Source organism: Pristiophorus japonicus, chromosome 11 (genome assembly GCF_044704955.1).
Source record: "Pristiophorus japonicus isolate sPriJap1 chromosome 11, sPriJap1.hap1, whole genome shotgun sequence".
NCBI lineage: Eukaryota > Metazoa > Chordata > Chondrichthyes > Pristiophoridae > Pristiophorus > Pristiophorus japonicus.
This window is the reverse complement of record NC_091987.1, coordinates 132,052,891-132,071,012: the sequence shown is the minus strand read 5'-3', so window position 1 is coordinate 132,071,012 and position 18,122 is coordinate 132,052,891. Positions and strand designations below refer to the sequence as shown.

General features: G+C 44.9%; 1 protein-coding gene across 6 annotated transcripts in view; it reads left to right on the top strand.

Moving 5' to 3' along the window:
• The window catches only part of LOC139276301 (leucine-rich repeat-containing protein 63), a 357,062-nt gene that overhangs the window by 316,341 nt on the left and 22,599 nt on the right, over positions 1 to 18,122 (top strand). For 5 of the 6 annotated variants that reach the window (XM_070894090.1, XM_070894091.1, XM_070894088.1 and 2 more), the window contains one exon: positions 15,343 to 15,426. The exons of the other annotated variant lie outside the window; for it this stretch is intronic. In XM_070894090.1, the coding sequence (XP_070750191.1) occupies positions 15,343 to 15,426 (84 nt within the window). The remainder of the gene's footprint in view (positions 1 to 15,342; positions 15,427 to 18,122) is intronic. 6 annotated transcript variants of the gene reach the window in all.

Below are 18,122 nucleotides of genomic sequence, written 5' to 3'. Positions count from 1 at the left end.
AATAGTTAGGAGAATAGAGAAGCGTTTCTGCGGCCGTATACATGACTCCAGGATGCTATGGTGCCTCCCTACTGCCAAGGACAAGGATGTCACAAAACGAACGCAGGGCATTCTGGGAGAAGAAGGTAAACTGAGGTCGTGGTCCATATTGGGACCAGTGACATAGGTAGAAAGAGGGATGAGGTCCTGCAGGCAGAATTTAGGGAGTTAGGAGAAAAATTAAAGGGTAGGATCTCAAAGGTAGTAATCTCCGGGTTACTACCAGTGCCACGTGCTAATGAGTACAAGAATAGAGAGGATGAACGCCTGGCTGGAGAGTTGGTGCAGGAGGGAGGCTTTAAATTTCTGGGGCATTGGGACCGCTTCTGGGGGAGATGGAGCCTGTACAAATCGGACGGGTTACACCTTAACTGCGCCGGGACCAATATCCTTGTGGGGAAATTTGCTAGTGCTGTTGGGGAGAGTTTAAACTAGCTTGACAGGGGCTTGGGAACCTGAGAACAAATTCAACAGGGAAGGAAGTAAAGCTGAAATTGGAAAGCAAGAATGTAGAAAGTGAATCTGTAAGACAGAGGAAACAAGGGTTAATAAGTGATAATCAAGGAGGTCATCCTGTGCTAAATGGTATATATTGTGTTCCTAACACAGATGAGGCTGCACACAGGGAGGTTAAAGAAACAGTGACCTCAGTCTTTAATAAGACACTCCAGAGTGAGCAACAGGCCTGAGGGGCCGGCTTATATACAGTGCTCCCAAGGGATGCTGGGATCCCTTGGGACTTCAGGGGATGAGCTCCCTGGTGGCGGAACATGGGAATTCATGCTTTACAGATACACATCACTCCGCCCCGCCAAAGTCAAAGTGAAAACTATTTACAAGGTGAGGCGGTCGGGAGCCATTCTTTCCCTGGTGGACTGCCTCGGTACAAATGTCTGTTCTGGTGTGTTGGCTGTGCCCTCGCTGGGCTGGCGTGTTGTTGGCCCTGCAAGGCTAATAGGTGAACCTGGCCTTGCTGGGCTGTTAGGCGTGATGGGTTCGATTTCCTGGTCCGATGTGGTGTCGTTGATCCTTTGGGTGTGTGTTGTGGGCTCGAAAAAGGTGGTGTCTGCTGTGGGTTGTTCAGGGCAGTCTGTGAACCGCAGCCTCGTTTGGTCCAGGTGCTTTCTGCAAATTTGTCCATTGTCTAGTTTGACTACAAACACCTTATTCCCTTCTTTAGCTATCACCGTGCCCGCGATCCACTTGGGACCATGTCCATAGTTTAGCACATACACAGGGTCATTCAGATCAATTTTCGTGACACAGTGGCTCTACCATCGTTTACATTTTGTTGCTGCCGCCTGCTCTCTACCTGATCATGCAGGTTGGGGTGAACCAGCGAGAGTCTGGTTTTAAGTGTCCTTTTCATGAGTAGCTCAGCCAGGGGCACCCCTGTGAGCGAGTGAGGTCTCGTGCGGTAGCTGAGCAGTACTCGGGACAGGCGGGTTTGGAGTGAGCCTTCTGTGACTCGTTTAAGGCTCTGTTTGGTGATTTGTACTGCCCGCTCTGCCTGCCCATTGGAGGCTGGTTTAAACGGGGCCGAGGTGACATGTTTGATCCCATTGCGGGTCATGAATTCTTTAAATTCGGCACTGGTGAAACATGGCCCGTTGTCACTGACCAGTATGTCAGGCAGGCCGTGGGTGGCAAACATGGCCCTCAGGCTTTCAATGGTGGCGGTGGCGGTGCTTCCCGATATTATTTCACATTCAATCCATTTTGAAAAAGCATCCATCACCACCAGGAACATTTTACCGAGAAACGGGCCCGCATAGTCGACATGGATCCTCGACCATGGTTTGGAGGGCCAGGACCACAAACTTAGCGGTGCCTCTCTGGCCACGTTGCTCAACTGAGCACATATGCTGCATTGCCGTACACAGGACTCTAAGTCAGAGTCGATACCGGGCCACCACATGTGGGATCTGGCTATCACTTTCATCATTACTGTATCCAGGTGTGTGCTGTGGAGATCCGAGATGAACGTCTCCCTGCCCTTTTTTGGTAGCACTACGCGGTTACCCCACAACAGGCAGTCTGCCTGAATGTACAGCTCGTCTTTTCGCCGCTGGAACGGCTTGATTGGCTCTTGCATTTCAACGGGGATGCTGGCCCAGCTCTCATGCAGTACACAGTTTTTTATTAGGGACAGCAGAGGATCTTGGCTGGTCCAAGTCCTAATCTGGTGGCCGTGACAGATGATTTATCATTTTCAAACGCTTCCATGACCATAAACAAGTCTGCGGGCTGCGCCACCATCAACAAGTTTGCAGGCTGTGCCATTTTCACCCCTGTGGTGGGCAATGGTAGCCGACTGAGAGCATCCGCACAGTTCTCGGTGCCTGGCCTGTGGCGGATGATATAGTTATATGATGATAGTCCTAGTGCCCACCTTGATATGCGGGCTGAGGCTTCAGTATTTATCCCCTTGTTTTCAGTGAACAGGGATGTGAGGGGCTTGTGATCGGTTTCCAGCTCAAATTTGAGGCCAAACAGGTACTGATGCATTTTCTTTACCCCGAACACACACGCTAATGCCTCTTTCTCAATCATGCTGTAGGCCTTCTCGGCCTTAGACAAGCTCCTGGAAGCATAGGCGACAGGTTGCAACTTTCCCGCAACGTTAGCTTGTTGTAATACACACCCGACTCTGTACGACGATACGTCACATGCTAGTACAAGTCTTTTACATGGGTTATACAATACAAGCAGCTTGTTGGAGCATAAAATGTTTCTGGCTTTCTCAAAAGCAATTACTTGTTTTTTTCCCCGTACCCAGTTCCCACCTTTGCGCAATAACACATGTAGGGGCTCTAAAAAGGTGCTTAACCCCGGTAGGAAGTTACCAAAATAGTTGAGGAGTCCCAGGAACGACTGCAGCTCCGTGACATTCTGCGGCCTGGGCGCGTTCTTGATAGCCTCTGTCTTGGCGTCCGTGGGCCGAATGCTGTCCGCCATAATCTTTTTCCCCAAAAACTCCACTTCTGTTGTCATGAAGACGCATTTCGACCTCTTCAGCCGCAGCCCTACACGATCCAGTCGCTGTAGGACCTCCTCCAGGTTTTGTAGTTGCTCGCCGGTGTCCCGACTCGTGACCAATATATCGTCCTGAAAGACCACCATGTGTGGTACCAACTTGAGTAGGCTCTCCATGTTTCTCTGGAAGATCGCTGCAGCCGACCGAATTCGATCTGTTGTAGATGAACAGCCCCTTGTGCGTGTTGATGTAGGTGAGGCCTTTTGAAGACTCCTCAAGTTCCTGCATCATGTAGGCTGAAGTCAGGTCGAGCTTGGTGTATGTCTTGCCTCCTGCCAGTGTTGCAAATAGGTCGTCTGCCTTAGGTAGCGGGTATTGGTCCTGGAGTGAGAAGCGATTAATAGTTACTTTATAATCGCCGCAAATCCTGACCATGCCATCACTTTTGAGTACTGGAACAATCGGGCCGGCCCACTCGCTGAATTCCACTGGGGAGATGATGCCCTCGCGTTGCAGCCTGTCCAGCTCGATTTCCACTCTCTCCCTCATCATGTGAGGTACCGCTCACACCTTGTGGTGAATGAGTCGTGCCTCTGGGACCAAGTGGATCCGCACCTTCGCCCCAGAAAAGTTTCCAATGCCTAGCTCAAAAAGGGAAGGAAATTTGTTCAGAACCTGGGTACATGAGTCCTCATCGACATGTGATAGCGCTCGGTTGTCATTCCAGTTCCAGCGGATTTTGCCCAGCCAGCTCCTTCCAAGTAGTGTGGGGCCATCGCCCGGGACAATCCAAAGTGGCAGTTCGTGCACCGTGCCCTCGTAGGTGACCTTGACCATGGTGCTGCCCAGGACAGTGATGAGCTCTTTGGTGTACGTTCTCAGTTTCGTGTGGATGGGGCTCAGGGCTGGTCTGAATGCCTTGTTGCACCGCAGTCTCTCAAATATCTTTTTACTCATGATGGATTGGCTAGCGCCAGTGTCCAGTTCCATGGCTATGGGTAAGCCATTCAATTTTACGTTTTTAACATTAAAGGTGGACATTTCGTCAAAAATGCGTGCACCACGTGTACTTCGTCTGCCTCCTCTCTCTGAGGTTCAAAATTGCTTTGATCCACCATGGACCGATCTTCCTTTGCCACGTGGTGGTTAGCAGGTTTCGCAGAGCTTGCAGCTCATCTGCAAGCTTGTTGGAAGTGCCCCATTGTTCCACAACTCTTGCAAACATACCCTTTGAAGCGGCATGAATAGGCTGAATGGAAGCCTCCACAATGCCAATAAGATGTGAATTGCCTTGCATTCATCCTTTTGTTGGGGATTCTGAGTCATCTAGGTTACCTGAGGCCTGCTGGCAGTTGCAGATTCGAGGATTCTGCCCTGTACATTTCTGCTCGCAAACACAGTTCCAGTTAATTTATGAACATTGCTAGCACTTGTGTGCTGAGAGATTTGTTTGGTGTTATCACTGGTGGACATAAACACCTGTGCTATCGCAATGGCCTTACTGAGGGTCGTTGTCTCTACAGTCAGAAGTTTTCGTAGGATGGTCTCGTGGCCAATGCCCAGTACAAAAAAGTCTCTGAGCATTTGCTCCAGGTAGCCATCAAACTCACATTGTCCTGCAAGTCGCCTTAGCTCGGCGACGTAGCTCGCCACTTCCTGACCTTCAGATCGCTGGCAGGTGTAGAACCGATACCTCGCCATCAGCACGTTCTCCCTCGGGTTAAGATGCTCCCGAACCAGTGTACACAGCTCCTCATACGACTTATCTGTGGGTTTCACCGGAGCCAGAAGATTCTTCATGAGCCTGTAGGTCGATTCCTCGCGGACTGTGAGGAGGACCGCTCTCCTTTTTGCAGCGCTTCCTTCTCTGTCCAGCTCGTTGGCTACAAAGTACTGGTCTAGCCGTTCGACATAGGCTTCCCAGTCCTCACTCTCCGAGAACTTCTCCAGGATGCCCACAGTTTGCTGCATTTTTGCGTTGGATTCGTATTCTTGTCGCCAGTTATTGTGTTCCTATCACAGATGAGGCTGCACACAGGGAGGTTAAAGTAACAATGACCTCAGTCTTTAATAATACACTCCAGAGTGAGGAACAGGCCTTAGGGGCCGGCTTATATACAGTGCTCCCAAGGGATGCTGGGATCCCTTGGTACTTCAGGGGATGAGCTCCCTGGTGGCGGAACATGGGAGTGCATGCTTTACAGATGCACAACAGTATATACTTCAATTCAAGGAGTATAGCGAATAAGACGGATGAGCTGAGAACTTGGGAGTATGACATAGCCATTACAGAGACATGGCTGAAAGAGGGGCAGGTTTGGCAGCTAAATATTCCTGGTTACAGGATTTTTAGACAAGGCAGGGAGGGGATAAAAAGGGAGGGGGAGGTCACGGTATTGATTAAAGAAACTATTACAGCTGTGAGGAGGAATGATATGTTAGAGGGATCATCAAATGAGGCCATATGGATCGAACTGAAAAATAAAAAAGGGGCGCTCACACTGCTGGGCGTGTATTATAGACCCCCAAATAGTGAGAGAGAGATAGAAGAGCAAATATGTAGGCACATTTCTGTGAAGTCCAAAAACCATAGGGCAGTAATAGTAGGGGATTTCAACTATCTTAATATTGATTAGGACAAATATAGTGTGAAGAGTATAGAGAGTGCAGAATTCTTAAAATACATTCAAGAGAACTTTTTTAGTCAGGATGTAATAAGCCCAACACAGGAGGGGGCGGTTTGGGATTTAGTTTTGGGGAATGAAGGTGGATGGGGTATCAGTGGGAAAGCACTTGGGTGCCAGTGACCATAATTCAGTCAGATTCAAGGTAGTTATGGATAGGGACAAGGATAGACCAGGAATAAAAATCCCAAATTGGGGAAAAGCTAACTTTGCTAAGTTTTGAAGTGATTTGGCCACAGTGGACTGAAAACAGCTACTTGTAGGTAAATCAGTGTCGGAACAGTGGGAGGCATTCAAGGAGGAGATCCAGAGGGCTCAGGCCAAACATGTACCCTTAAAGAAAAAGGGTGGGAATAACAATTCTCGAGCCCCCTGGATGTCTAGGGACTTACAGAGGAGGATAAAGAAAAAAAGGGAAGCGTATACTGATGGCTAAATACTGTGGAATCTCTGGAAGAATATAGAAAGTTCGGAGGTAAAATTAAAAAGGATATTAGGAATGCTAAGAGAGAGCATGAAAAATGCTTGGCAAGTAAAATTAAGGAAAACCCAAAGATGTTCGATAAATATATTAAGAGTGAGAGGATAACTAAAGAAAGAGTAGGGCCTATTAGAGAGCACGAGAGTAATCTCTGAGTAGAGACAGAAGATTTTGGTATGGTTCTTAATGAATACTTTGCTTCTCTTTTCACAAAGGAAAGGGGCAATGCAGATACTGCTATGAAGGAGGTGTGTGAAATTCTGGATGAAATAAACATAGTGAGAGAGGAGGTATTAAGGGGTTTAGCATTGAAAGTGGATAAGTCCCCAGGCCTGGATGAAATGCATCCCAGGCTGTTGAGTGAAGCAAAAGAGGAAATAGCAGAGGCTTTGACCATCATTTTCCAGTCCTCTTTGGATTTAGCATGCAGCCGGACGACTGCTAATGTGATACCTTTGTTTAAGAAGGGAGAAAGGGATAGGCCGAGTAATTACAGGTCTATCAGCCTAACCTGGTGAGAAAATTATTGGAAAAATTCCTGAAGGACAAATAAATCTACATTTAGAAAGGCAAGGATTAATCAGAGACAGTCAGCACGGATTTGTTAAGGGAAGATCGTGTTTGACTAACCTGATTGAATTTTTTGAGGAGGTAACCAGGAGAGTCGATGAGGGTAGTGCGTACGATGTAGTGTATATGGACTTTAGCAAAGTTTTTGATAAAGTCCCACATGGTAGACTGGAAACAAAGGTAAAAGCCCATGGGATCCACGGTAAAGTGGCAAGTTGGATCCAAAATTGGCTTAGAGGTAGGAAGCAAAGGGTAATGGTTGATGGATGGTTTTGTGACTGGAAGGATGTTTCCAGTGGGGTTCCACAAGGCTCAGTACTGGGTCCCTTGCTTTTTGTGGTATACATCAATGATCTAGATTTGAATATAAGGGGTATGATTAAGAAGTTTGCAGATGACACTAAAATTGGCTATGTGGTTGATAATGAAGAGGAAAGTCATGGACTACAGGAGGATATCAATCTACTGGTCAGATGGGCAGAACAGTGGCAAATGGAATTTAATTCGGAGAAGTGTGAGGTAATGCACTTTGGGAGGGCTAATAAGGAAAGGGTATACACATTAAATGGTAGGCCACTTAGAAGTGTAGATGAACAAAGGGACCTTGGAGTGCTTGTCCACAGATCCCTGAAAGTAGCAGGCCAGGTCGATAAGGTGGTTAAGAAGGCATACGGAATGCTTGCCTTTATTGGCCGAGGCATAGAATATAAAAGCAGGGAGGTTATGCTTAAATTGTATAATACTCTGGTTAGCCCACAGCTGAAATACTGCGTGCAGTTCTGGTTGCCGTATTATAGGAAGGACGTGGAGAGGGTGCAGAGGAGATTTACGAGGATGCTGCCTGGAATGGAGAATCTTAGCTATGAGGACAGATTGGATAGACTGGATTTGTTCTCCTTGGAACAGAGAAGGCTGAGAGGAGATCTCATTGAGGTGTATAAAATTTTGATGGGCCTAGATATAGTGGATAGCAAGGATCTTGGTGGAGGAGTCAATTACGAAGGGGAATAGTTTTAAAGTGATTGATGGAAGGTTTAGAGGTGATTTGAGGGGAGGCTTCTTCACGCAGAGGGTTGTGGGGATCTGGAACTCACTGCCTGGAAGGGTGGTAGGGGCAGAAACCCTCACCACATTTAAAAGGGGCTTGGATGGGCACTTGAAGTGCCGTAACTTAGAGGGTTATGGACCTAGAGCTGGTAAGTGGGATTAGACTGGATAACCTCTTGTTGGCTGGTGGTAAGTACTTCAGGGAATCGAATATGGCCAGAGTGATCTCCTGGGCTAGGTTCGATCGCCTAGGTGGATCGGAGAGGAATTTTTCCATTTTTTTTCCCCCCAATTGGCCTGGGATTTTATCTATTTTTTTGCCACTCCCAAGAGATCGCATGGCTCCAGTTGGGGTGGAATGTGAAATGTTGTGTTGCATGGGGTTATAGCAGTTGTGTGGGGTAGACTGGCTGGGCCAGATGCTCTTTATCTTTCCGCCATTGTTCATTGTTCATAGGTTTATATGTAACCTTCAGGGCTGCTGACCGAGAACCGTGTGGCTCTTTGTCGGCCAATGCAGACACGATGGGCCGAAACGGCCTCCTTATGTGCTGTAGATTTCTATGTTTCTATGTGATGGGGAACATTTTGGGAACAGTGATCATAATATCATAAGCTTTGTATTAGTTTTGAAAAAGGACAGGGAACAATCCAGAGTAAAACTCTTAAATTGGAGGAAGGCAAATTTCAATGGGTTGAAAACGGATCTGGCCCGGGTAAATTGGAATCAATGATTGGCAGGCAAAACTGTAATCGAACAATGGGCTGTCTTTAAAGAGGAGATAGTTCGGGTACAGTTGAAGTACATTCCTATGAAGGGGAAAGGTAGGGCAACTAAAGTCAGCACTCCCTGGATGATGAAAGAGATAGTAAGTTGAAGCAAAAGAAGAGCGCGCATGACAGATGTCAGGTTGAGAATACAAGTGAGAATCAGGCTGAATATAGAACGTTCAGAGGGGAAGTGAAAAAGAAAATAAGTGGGGCAAAGAGAGAGTATGGGAACAGATTGGCAGCGAACATAAAAGTTATCTATAGGCATATAAATAGTCAACAGGTAATAAGAGGAGTGGTGTCCCAATTAGGGACCAAAAAGGAGACCTAGGCATGGAGGCAAAGGGCCTGGCTGAGGTATTAAATGAGTACTTTGCATCTGTCTTTATCAAGGAAGAGGATGCTGCCAAAGTCATAGTGATAGAGGATGCAGTGGAGATATTGGATAAGATAAAAATGGATAAAGAGGAGGTACTAGAAAGGCTGTCTGTACTTAAAGTTGATAAGTCACCAGGACCGGATGAGATGCATCCTAGGATGCTGAGGGAAGTTAAGGAGGAAATCACGGAGGGACTGGCCATAGACTTCCAATCCTCCTTAGATACGGGGGTGGTGCCAGAGGACTGGAACATTGCAAATGTTACACCCTTGTTCAAAAAAGGGTGTAAGAGCATAAGAAATAGGAACAGGAGTAGGCCATATGGCCCCTCGAGCCTGCTCCGCCATTCAATAAGATCATGGCTGATCTGATCATGGACTCAGCTCCACTTCCCCGCCGCTCCTCATAGCCCCTTATCCTCTTATTGTTTAAGAAACTGTCTATTTCTGTCTTAAGTTTATCAATGTCCCAGCTTCCACAGCTTTCTGAGGCAGCGAATTCCATAGATTTACAGCCCTCTGAGAGAAGAAATTTCTCCTCATCTCTGTTTTAAATGGGCAGCACCTTATTCTAAGATCGTGCCCTCATTCTTCTGAATTCCAATGAGTAGAGGCCCAACCTACTCAACCTTTCCTCATAACTTAACCACCTCATCCCCGGAATCAACCTAGTGAACCTTCCATAAATTGCCTCCAAAGCAAGTATATCCTTTCGTAAATATGGAAAGCAAAACTGCACGCAGTATTCCAGGTGTGGCCTCACCAATACCTTATATAGCTGTAGTAAGACTTCCCTGCTTTTATACTCCATCCCCTTTGCAATAAAGGACAAGATTCCATTGGCCTTCCTGATCACTTGCTGTACCTGCATACTATCCCTTTGTGTTTCATGCACAATTACCCCCAGGTCTTTCTGCATTTAAATAATAACTTGCTCTTTGATTTTTTTTCTGCCAAAGTGCATGACCTCACACTTTCCAACATTATACTCCATCTGCCAAATTTTTGCCCACTCACTTAGCCTGTCTATGTCCTTTTGCAGATTTTTTGTGTCCTCCTCACACATTGCTTTTCCTCCCATCTTTGTATCATCAGCAAGCTTGGCTACGTTACACTCAGTCCCTTCTTCCAAGTCGTTAATATAGATTGTAAATAGTTGGGGTCCCAGCACTGATCCCTGCGGCACCCCACTAGTTACTGGTTGCCAACCCAAGAACGAACCATTTATCACGACTCTCTATTCTCTGTTAGTTAGCCAATCCTCTATCCATGCTAATATATTACCCCCAACCCCATGAACTTTTATCTTGTGCAGTAACCTTTCATGTGCCACCTTGTCAACTGCCTTCTGGAAGTCCACCATATACACTGGTTTCCCTTTATCCACCCTGTCCGTTACATCCTCAAAGAACTCCAGCAAATTTGTCAAATATGACTTCCCCTTTATAAATCCATGCTGACTCTGCCTGACTGAATTTTGCTTTTCCAAATGTCTTGCTACTGCTTCTTTAATAATGGACTCCAACATTTTCCCAACCACAGATGTTAGGCTATAGTTTCCTGCTTTTTGTCTGCTTCCTTTTTTAAATAGGTTACATTTGTTGTTTTCCAATCTGCTGGAATCTCCCCAGAATCCAGGGAATTTTAGTAAATTACAACCAGTGCATCCACAATCCCTGCCGCTACTTCTTTTAAGACCCTTAGGATGCAAGCCATCAGGTCGAGGGGACTTATCTGCCTTTTGTTCCATTATGTTACCTTCTTAGTGATTGTGATTATGTTAAGTTCCTCACCCCCCCCCCCCCCCCCAATAGCCCCTGGACTATCCACTGTCGGAATATTGTTAGTGTCCTCTACTGTAAAGAATGATACAAAATATTTGTTCAGAGTTTCTGCCATCTCCATGTTCCCCATTACTAATTCCCCGGTCTCATCCTCTATGTGACCAACATTTACTTTAGCCACCCTTTTCCTTTTTATCTGCCTATAGAAACTCTTGCTCTCTGTTTTTATATTTTGCGCTAGTTTACTTTCATAGTCTACCTTCCCTTCCTTAATCATTTTTTTAGTCGTTCTTTACTGACTTTTAAAAGCTTCCCAGTCTTCTGTCCTCCCACTAGTTTTGGCCACTTTGTATGCCCTTGTTTTTAATTGGATACCATCCTTTATTTCTTTAGTTAGCCACAGGTGGCTATCTTTTCTCTTACACCCTTTCATCCTCACTGGAATATATTTTTCTTGAGAGTTGTGAAATATCTCCTTAAATGTACACCACTGTTCATCAACCGTCCTACACTTTAACCTATTTTTTCAGTCCACAGGTTAAACCCAGCAACTACGGGATAGTCAGTTTAACCTCGGTAGTGGGGGACCTTTTAGAAATGATAATCAGGGACAAAGTTAACACTTGGACAAGTATGAATTAATTAAGGAAAGGCAACACGGATTTTTAAAGGCAAATAGTGTTTAACTAACTTGATTGAGTTTTTTGATAAGATAACAGAGAGGGTTGATGAGTGCAATGCAGTTGATGTAGTGTACATACACTTCCAAAAGGCATTTGATAAAGTGCCACATAATAGGCTTGCCAACAAAGTTGAAGTTCATGGAATAAAAGGGACAGTGGCAGCATGGCTACAAAATTAGCTAAGTCACAGGAAACAGAGAGTAGTTGTTTTTTGGATTGGAAGAGGGTATACAGTGGTGTTCCCTAGGGCTCAGTACTAGGATCACTGCTTTTCTTGATATATATTAATGACTTGGACTTGGGTGTACATGGCATAATTTCAAAATTTGCAGATGACACAAAACTTGGAAGTATGGTGAACAGTGAGGAGGATAGTGATAGACTTTAAGAAGACATAGACAGGCTGGTGAAATGGGTGGACATGTGACAGATGAAATTTAACGCAGAAAAGTGAAAAGTGATACATTTTGGTATGAAGAACGAGGAGAGGCAATGTAAACTAAAGGGTACAATTGTCAAGGGGGTGCATGAACAGAGAGACCATTGCCTATATGTGTACAAATCATTAAAGGTGGCAGAGCAGATTGAGAAGTGATTAAAAAAGCATATGGGATCCTGGGCTTCATAAATAGAGGCATAGAATACAAAAGCAAGGAAGTTATGATGAACTTTTATAAAACACTAGTTCGGCCTCAACTGGAGTATTGTGTCCAATTCTGGGTACCGCAATTCAGGAAGGATGTGAAGGCCATAGAGAGGGTGCAGAAAAGATTTATGAGAATGATTCCAGGATGAGGGATTTCAGTTATGTGGACAGACTAGAGAGGGTGGGGTTGTTCTTAGAGCAGTGATGGTTACGAGGAGATTTGATAGAGGTGCTCAAAATCATGAGGGGTCAAGACACAGTAGGTAGAGAAAAACTATTCCCATTTGCGGAAGGGTTGAGAACCAGAGGACACAGATTTAAAGTGTTTGGCAAAAGAACCAAAGGCGACATGAGGAAAAACCTTTTTACACAGCGAGTGGTTAGGATCTGGAATGCACTGCCTGAAAGGGTGGTGCAGGTGGAGCTCAGTGTCTACAGTGTACATGTGGAACCTCATACTGTGAGGCAGCTTGTAGATGAGAAATAGTGGCGGGGTAAGGATGGACCTTTAGGGGACTGCAGAGGTAGCGGGAAGAGAAGCCATTGCAGGTGATTCTCTGGCTACTCTCAGGAACACAAATGGCTACATATATCAGAAATTATGACAAAGTTACAAGGTCTGTTGGAGGAGGTGAACACTTTTTTTTATACAGATCACCATGTAAAAATTGACATGTCCACTGAGCAGGCTGGAGTGTATGCCCAAGGTTAAAGATAATAGCAGTGATACTGACTATCTGGTGGGATAGTTCACTTGACTAGAGTTACTTTTGGCCTGTATCCTATTTTACTACCGACAGTGAACTTGGGAGAATTATTTTTGCATTACCAATATCCCAGCCACTGGTCCACATTAAAAGTAGAAGGATGTTGAAACTGAATTAGGGATATCCTACTTATATCCTCCATTTCCTGTTTTTAAACAAAATACCAATCTAGCAACACATTTTAATCCCTCATCTGTGACCCATTTTTGCCATTATTCAACAATTTGACACCTCGTCAAATGATTTTTGAAATCCAAGTATAAGGTCAACTCCATTTCTGATGTCCACTGTGTCTGTAACATCTTTGAAAAAGTATCCTCATTTTAGTTAAATGTGACATCCTTGTGCAGGAGCTGTTGGCACCAATTTTAAGGAGAGCCATGTATCAGATGCTAGGGAGGCTGAACCATAATCCTTCATAGAATCATAGAATATTACAGGACAGGAAGGAGGCTATTCGGCCCAACATGCCTGTGTCAGCTCTTTGAAAGTGCAGTCCAATATAGATCCACACCCCAGCCTTTTCTCCATTATCATGCAAATTAATCCTCATGTCCAAGTACCTTTGAAAGTTCCTATGGAATCTGCTTCCACCATTCTTTCAGGTAGTGCATTTGAGATCTTAGCAACCCTCTATGTGAAATCATTTCTCCTCACTTCTCCTCTAGTTTTTTTTTGCCAATTATTTAAAATCTGTGACCCCCTGGTTATGACCCACTTGCCAGAGGAAACAGTTTCTCCCTACTTGCTCTATCAAAATCCCTCAAAATTTTGAATACCTCTATTAGGTCTCCCCTTAACCTTCTCTGCTGTAAGGAGAACAATCCCAGTTTCTCCAATCTCTCCAGATAACTGCAGTCCCTCATCCTGGTGAATCTCATGTGCACCGTCTCCAAAGCCTTAACATCCTTCCTAAAGAGTGGTGCCCAGAATTGTACACAATACTCCAATTGAGACCTAACCAATGATTTATAAAGGTTTAGCATGACTTCCTTGATTTAGTATTCAGTGTCCCTATTTACAAAGCCAAGTATCCTACACACTTTCTTAACCACCTTATTAACTTGATCTTCCATCTTCAAAGATTTGTGAATATGAACCCCCAGGTCCCTCTGCTCTTGCACCCCCTCAAAATAGTACCAGTTAGATTATACTGCCTCTCCATGTTGTTCCTTCCAAAGTACACCATTTCACAAGTCTGTCTGTCTATGTCCTCCTGAAGTCTGCTACTATCCTGCTCACTATTTATTTACTATGTTGCCAAGTTTTGTATCATCCCCAAAATTCAAAATGATACTCCTACCTAATTCATTATCCATTAGGAATTATTTCCTTGCTAGAAACAACTGTATCTTTTGGGGAGAGCTAGTGGTAGTATCAGAATTGCCAACTTCCCAGATTGGCTGGAAATCTTCAAGAATGGAAGATGAGTCTCCCAGGCACTGCTGCTCGCAAATGGGAGAAAAGTAGAGCTTTGTGCCTGTGGTTTGCATCAGAAGACTTCATTTGCCTGCGCATGGACGCCCTCCCAATTCTCGAAACTTCTTACATGAAACCACAAACAAGGACACTCAATTACAGTGGACCCAATCGTTATAAGCCAAATGTAATAACATTTGAAAACAACTGCCAAGTGTCAAATGATCAGATGTCATGTGACCAAATGTCACACGAACAAATGTCTAGAGTTGGCAACTCTATCTCAGATGAGAGGATCAGGAATTTGATACTCCCTCTGTGTACTTTTAAATGTAAGAAATGTGATTTAAGTATAAAGCAGAAAAAATATACAGACTGCTTACATTGTTTTCAATAATAATGTAACAATATTTTATTTCTCACTTCCTAGGGGTGTTTTTCTTTGACACCGAGATCCATTAGTAAATATCTTGTTTTTTATACAATTTGTTGAACACACGCCTATCAATAGTTTGATATTTTATTATTCATGAGGTAGTATTGTCAATTTTAGTTATTGGAGAAAACCTTTTTGTAGAATTTATCCATTTTACTTTCATCTAATAGTTGTAATAAATGTCCTCAACAATATCAACTTGAATTTATATAGCGTCTTTAACGTAATAAACCGTCTCAAGGCACTTCACGGGAGCGTAATCAAACAAAATTTGACACCAAGCCACTTAAGGCAATATTAGGACAGGTGGCCAAAAGCTTGGTCAAAGAGGTGGGTTTTAAGAGGCATCTTAAAGGAGGGAATTCCAGAGCTTAGAGCCTCGGCACCGAGACATGTCCGCCAATCAGGGATGCGCAAGAGGCCAGAATTGATCAATTGAGTGAAGAGATCAAGATAAGAAAGTTGGTGTTGTGTTAGTTCATCTTAAAATTTCAAGCACTCCAATTTGTAGACATCAAAAAAATGTGACATCCAACAATGGGAATTGTTTGTTAGACGGAATGTGCAATATAACCTCATTTTAGTTCCAGGCCAACAATCTTTTGATAGTTTTTAGAAATTAGATTAATTCTAAAAAGATGTGGAATATTTTTTTCACAGACTGTACCTCTTACCACATCTCCAGTCTCTGAACGTTGCCTATAACAAGATTTCTTTTATTTCCAAAGACATTAGAAACCTAAGGTTAGTGATCAATAATTGTTAAAGTTAACATAGAACTTTTTACCATCTTAGTATTTCCAGTGATTTTTCAATGCAGGTTAGCTTTCACTAAAGTATCTGATTCTGAATTATTTTTTAAAAATCATTAAACATTTCATTTACATTTATATAAACGATTTGGGCTTGGGAATTGGAAGTACAGTTTCAAAATTTGTGGATAACACCAAATTGGGGGTATAGTTAATACTGAGGAAGACCGTGACAAAATTCAAGAAGACATTAATAAACTTGCAGAATGGGTATGTAAATGGCAAATTCATTTCAATATAGATAAGTGTGAGGTGGTGCATTTTGGTACGAAAAATAAGGAGGCTACATACTGGAATTTTTATGGTGGAGTCAGGTCGAGTGCATGCAGGTTGCGCAGCGGGTTGGGAACACAATGTTCTGCTCAGCGTGTTCTTCAGGGTGACTTTAACTTAATGATCCCATTTAAAGCAGTCATGCGCATTTCTCGGCCCAATTAAATGGAGCAGGTCTAATGATGGCATCAATGACTTTTTTCCAGCACCAATATTTAAAGCAGCCTTGCACTCAACTCTTTTGAAGATTGATAGAGGAGTGTGCAAGCTGAAATACAAAGGGCTGAGTACTGTTCTAAACCAGCAATGATGGATAGTCAAAGGCAGAGGGCTGCACCACAGTTTTCTGACACATCCCTGTATACTCTAGTGGAGGCAGTGAGAGCACCCAGGGAGGTCCTAATCCCTGCTGATAGGCAAAGGAGGCCTCCAGAAGAGCCTGGCTGGATATAGCAGAAGAGGTCAGCATCAGGAATGTGGTGAGGACCTGGATCCAGTGTAGGAAACGATTCAGTGATCTCATGTGGTCAGGAAAGGTGGGTGCAATGCCACACTCACTTTCATCCTGATGCACCTGTCACCACATCCTTATCACTCTGCCTTCCCAAGCTACTCCTGCACATCATTCCTCACACCAACATATCTTGCACGTCCACCAATCCCTTCCTCTGTACATACTCACATCCCCATCTGACTAACTACCACTGACAATCACCCTCATCCTAATACAATCATAGCAACTAACACCACAGAAGGAGGTCATTTGGCATTGGCACCCCACTCCCTCATAGTCACCCTCTACAGATGTAACCCATCCAATATTTACACTCGTTCCATTACTCTCACTCAAACTTCTCTTCTTTTCCTTCCTGCAGGAGAAAAGAGCCTTGAACACGTGGGAGATACAGAGAACTGGAGGTGGTCCTCTAGTCTTCACCCAACTAACACCAGCAGAGGAGGGGGCTCTGGAAATATCGAGAGTTGGAGAGATGCTGGCGGTGGGAGATGGAAAGAGGGGGACATCTCAGCAACCTGGTGACAGAATCACATCTCTACAGTCACATGGCATGCAGCAGTCACTCATATGATGACACATATCAGCAGCCAGTGAAATGCCATCATGTGCCTAATGACAACATTACCCATTCTTATCAAAACACTTCTAATTCATCTCTTTTCTCTCCCACAGGTCCATCAAGTGCCCCACCCACTGTACTGCCGGAAGAGGAAGAGGACTCCTCAGAGGAACCTCCAGTCTCTGAAGGTGCAGCGTCAGCAGACCCAAGCGTACCCAGCACCAGCACAGATTCGCACTCCTTGATGGGTCTTGTGCACCATAGAGTAGAGAACCTTGTGTCTCACAATTCACAAGTGAGCAAAAGCAGATGGTGTTGACAGGGACAGCAGTGGAGTCTTCTTGCTGGAGGCTTCAGGAAGCTTCAAGTTCTGCTGAGCTGCATGCAGACGCTGAGCCTTGGGGGCCATCAGAGAGGGTGACCTTGGAGGGGCAGCAACAATTGCATGTGGCATCTTTTGCAGCCGCGACGTCTGTAAATGTGCAGAGAATGGAAGAGTCCATCTCCAACAAAAGCATCACCATGTCGCAGGCGATGACGAGGCCATCATTGGCTCTAAAACTCAGAGGACGACCGGCAAAAGTATCTTAACGAGTCGCAGCAGGGAAGTGAACAGCCTGCCTCTAGCTCTGCAGAAGCCACAGGGGTTGCACCTTGTAGAAGCGGAAAAGCAAAATGACACAAAAGTAGATGCACGTGGGTGTATGAAAAGATTTCTGCCTGCTACCTTGGAAGTGGCTTTGTCACTTGGAGTGATTGGTGAGACATTACTTAACTCTCGAGCACTGGAGGTTTAGGTGAGAGGAATCGCTTGGTCATTGTAGGGATCCTTTATGGTGTTGAGCAGAGGCGGGAGGGGGTGGAAACTTAGTTCAGCATATGGCAGTCACATGGCTGCATTGGAGCAAATTAAGTAAATCTGTCCATGCTGTGCCCATCCCGGGCCTCCCAGGCAGCAATGTACGCCACTGCTGGTGCTATCTCCACCTCAGTTTCCTCCTCCTGTTCCTCCTCGTCTTCCACCTGCTCCTCCTCCTCCACCTCCTCCTCTAAACAGGCTGTGCGCTCTGCATCTTGCTCTTCCTACATCTCCAATCCTCGCCGCTGCACTATATTGTGCAGCGCGCAGCAAACGACAATGATTCTGGAGACCCTGACTGGTGCGTACTGAAGGGCTCCTCCAGATCTGTCAAGGCATCTGAAGCACAGCTTCAGCATGCCTATTCCTTGCTCTGGTGGAGATGTAGCTCTCAATTTAACGCTTCTCGGTATTAGTACT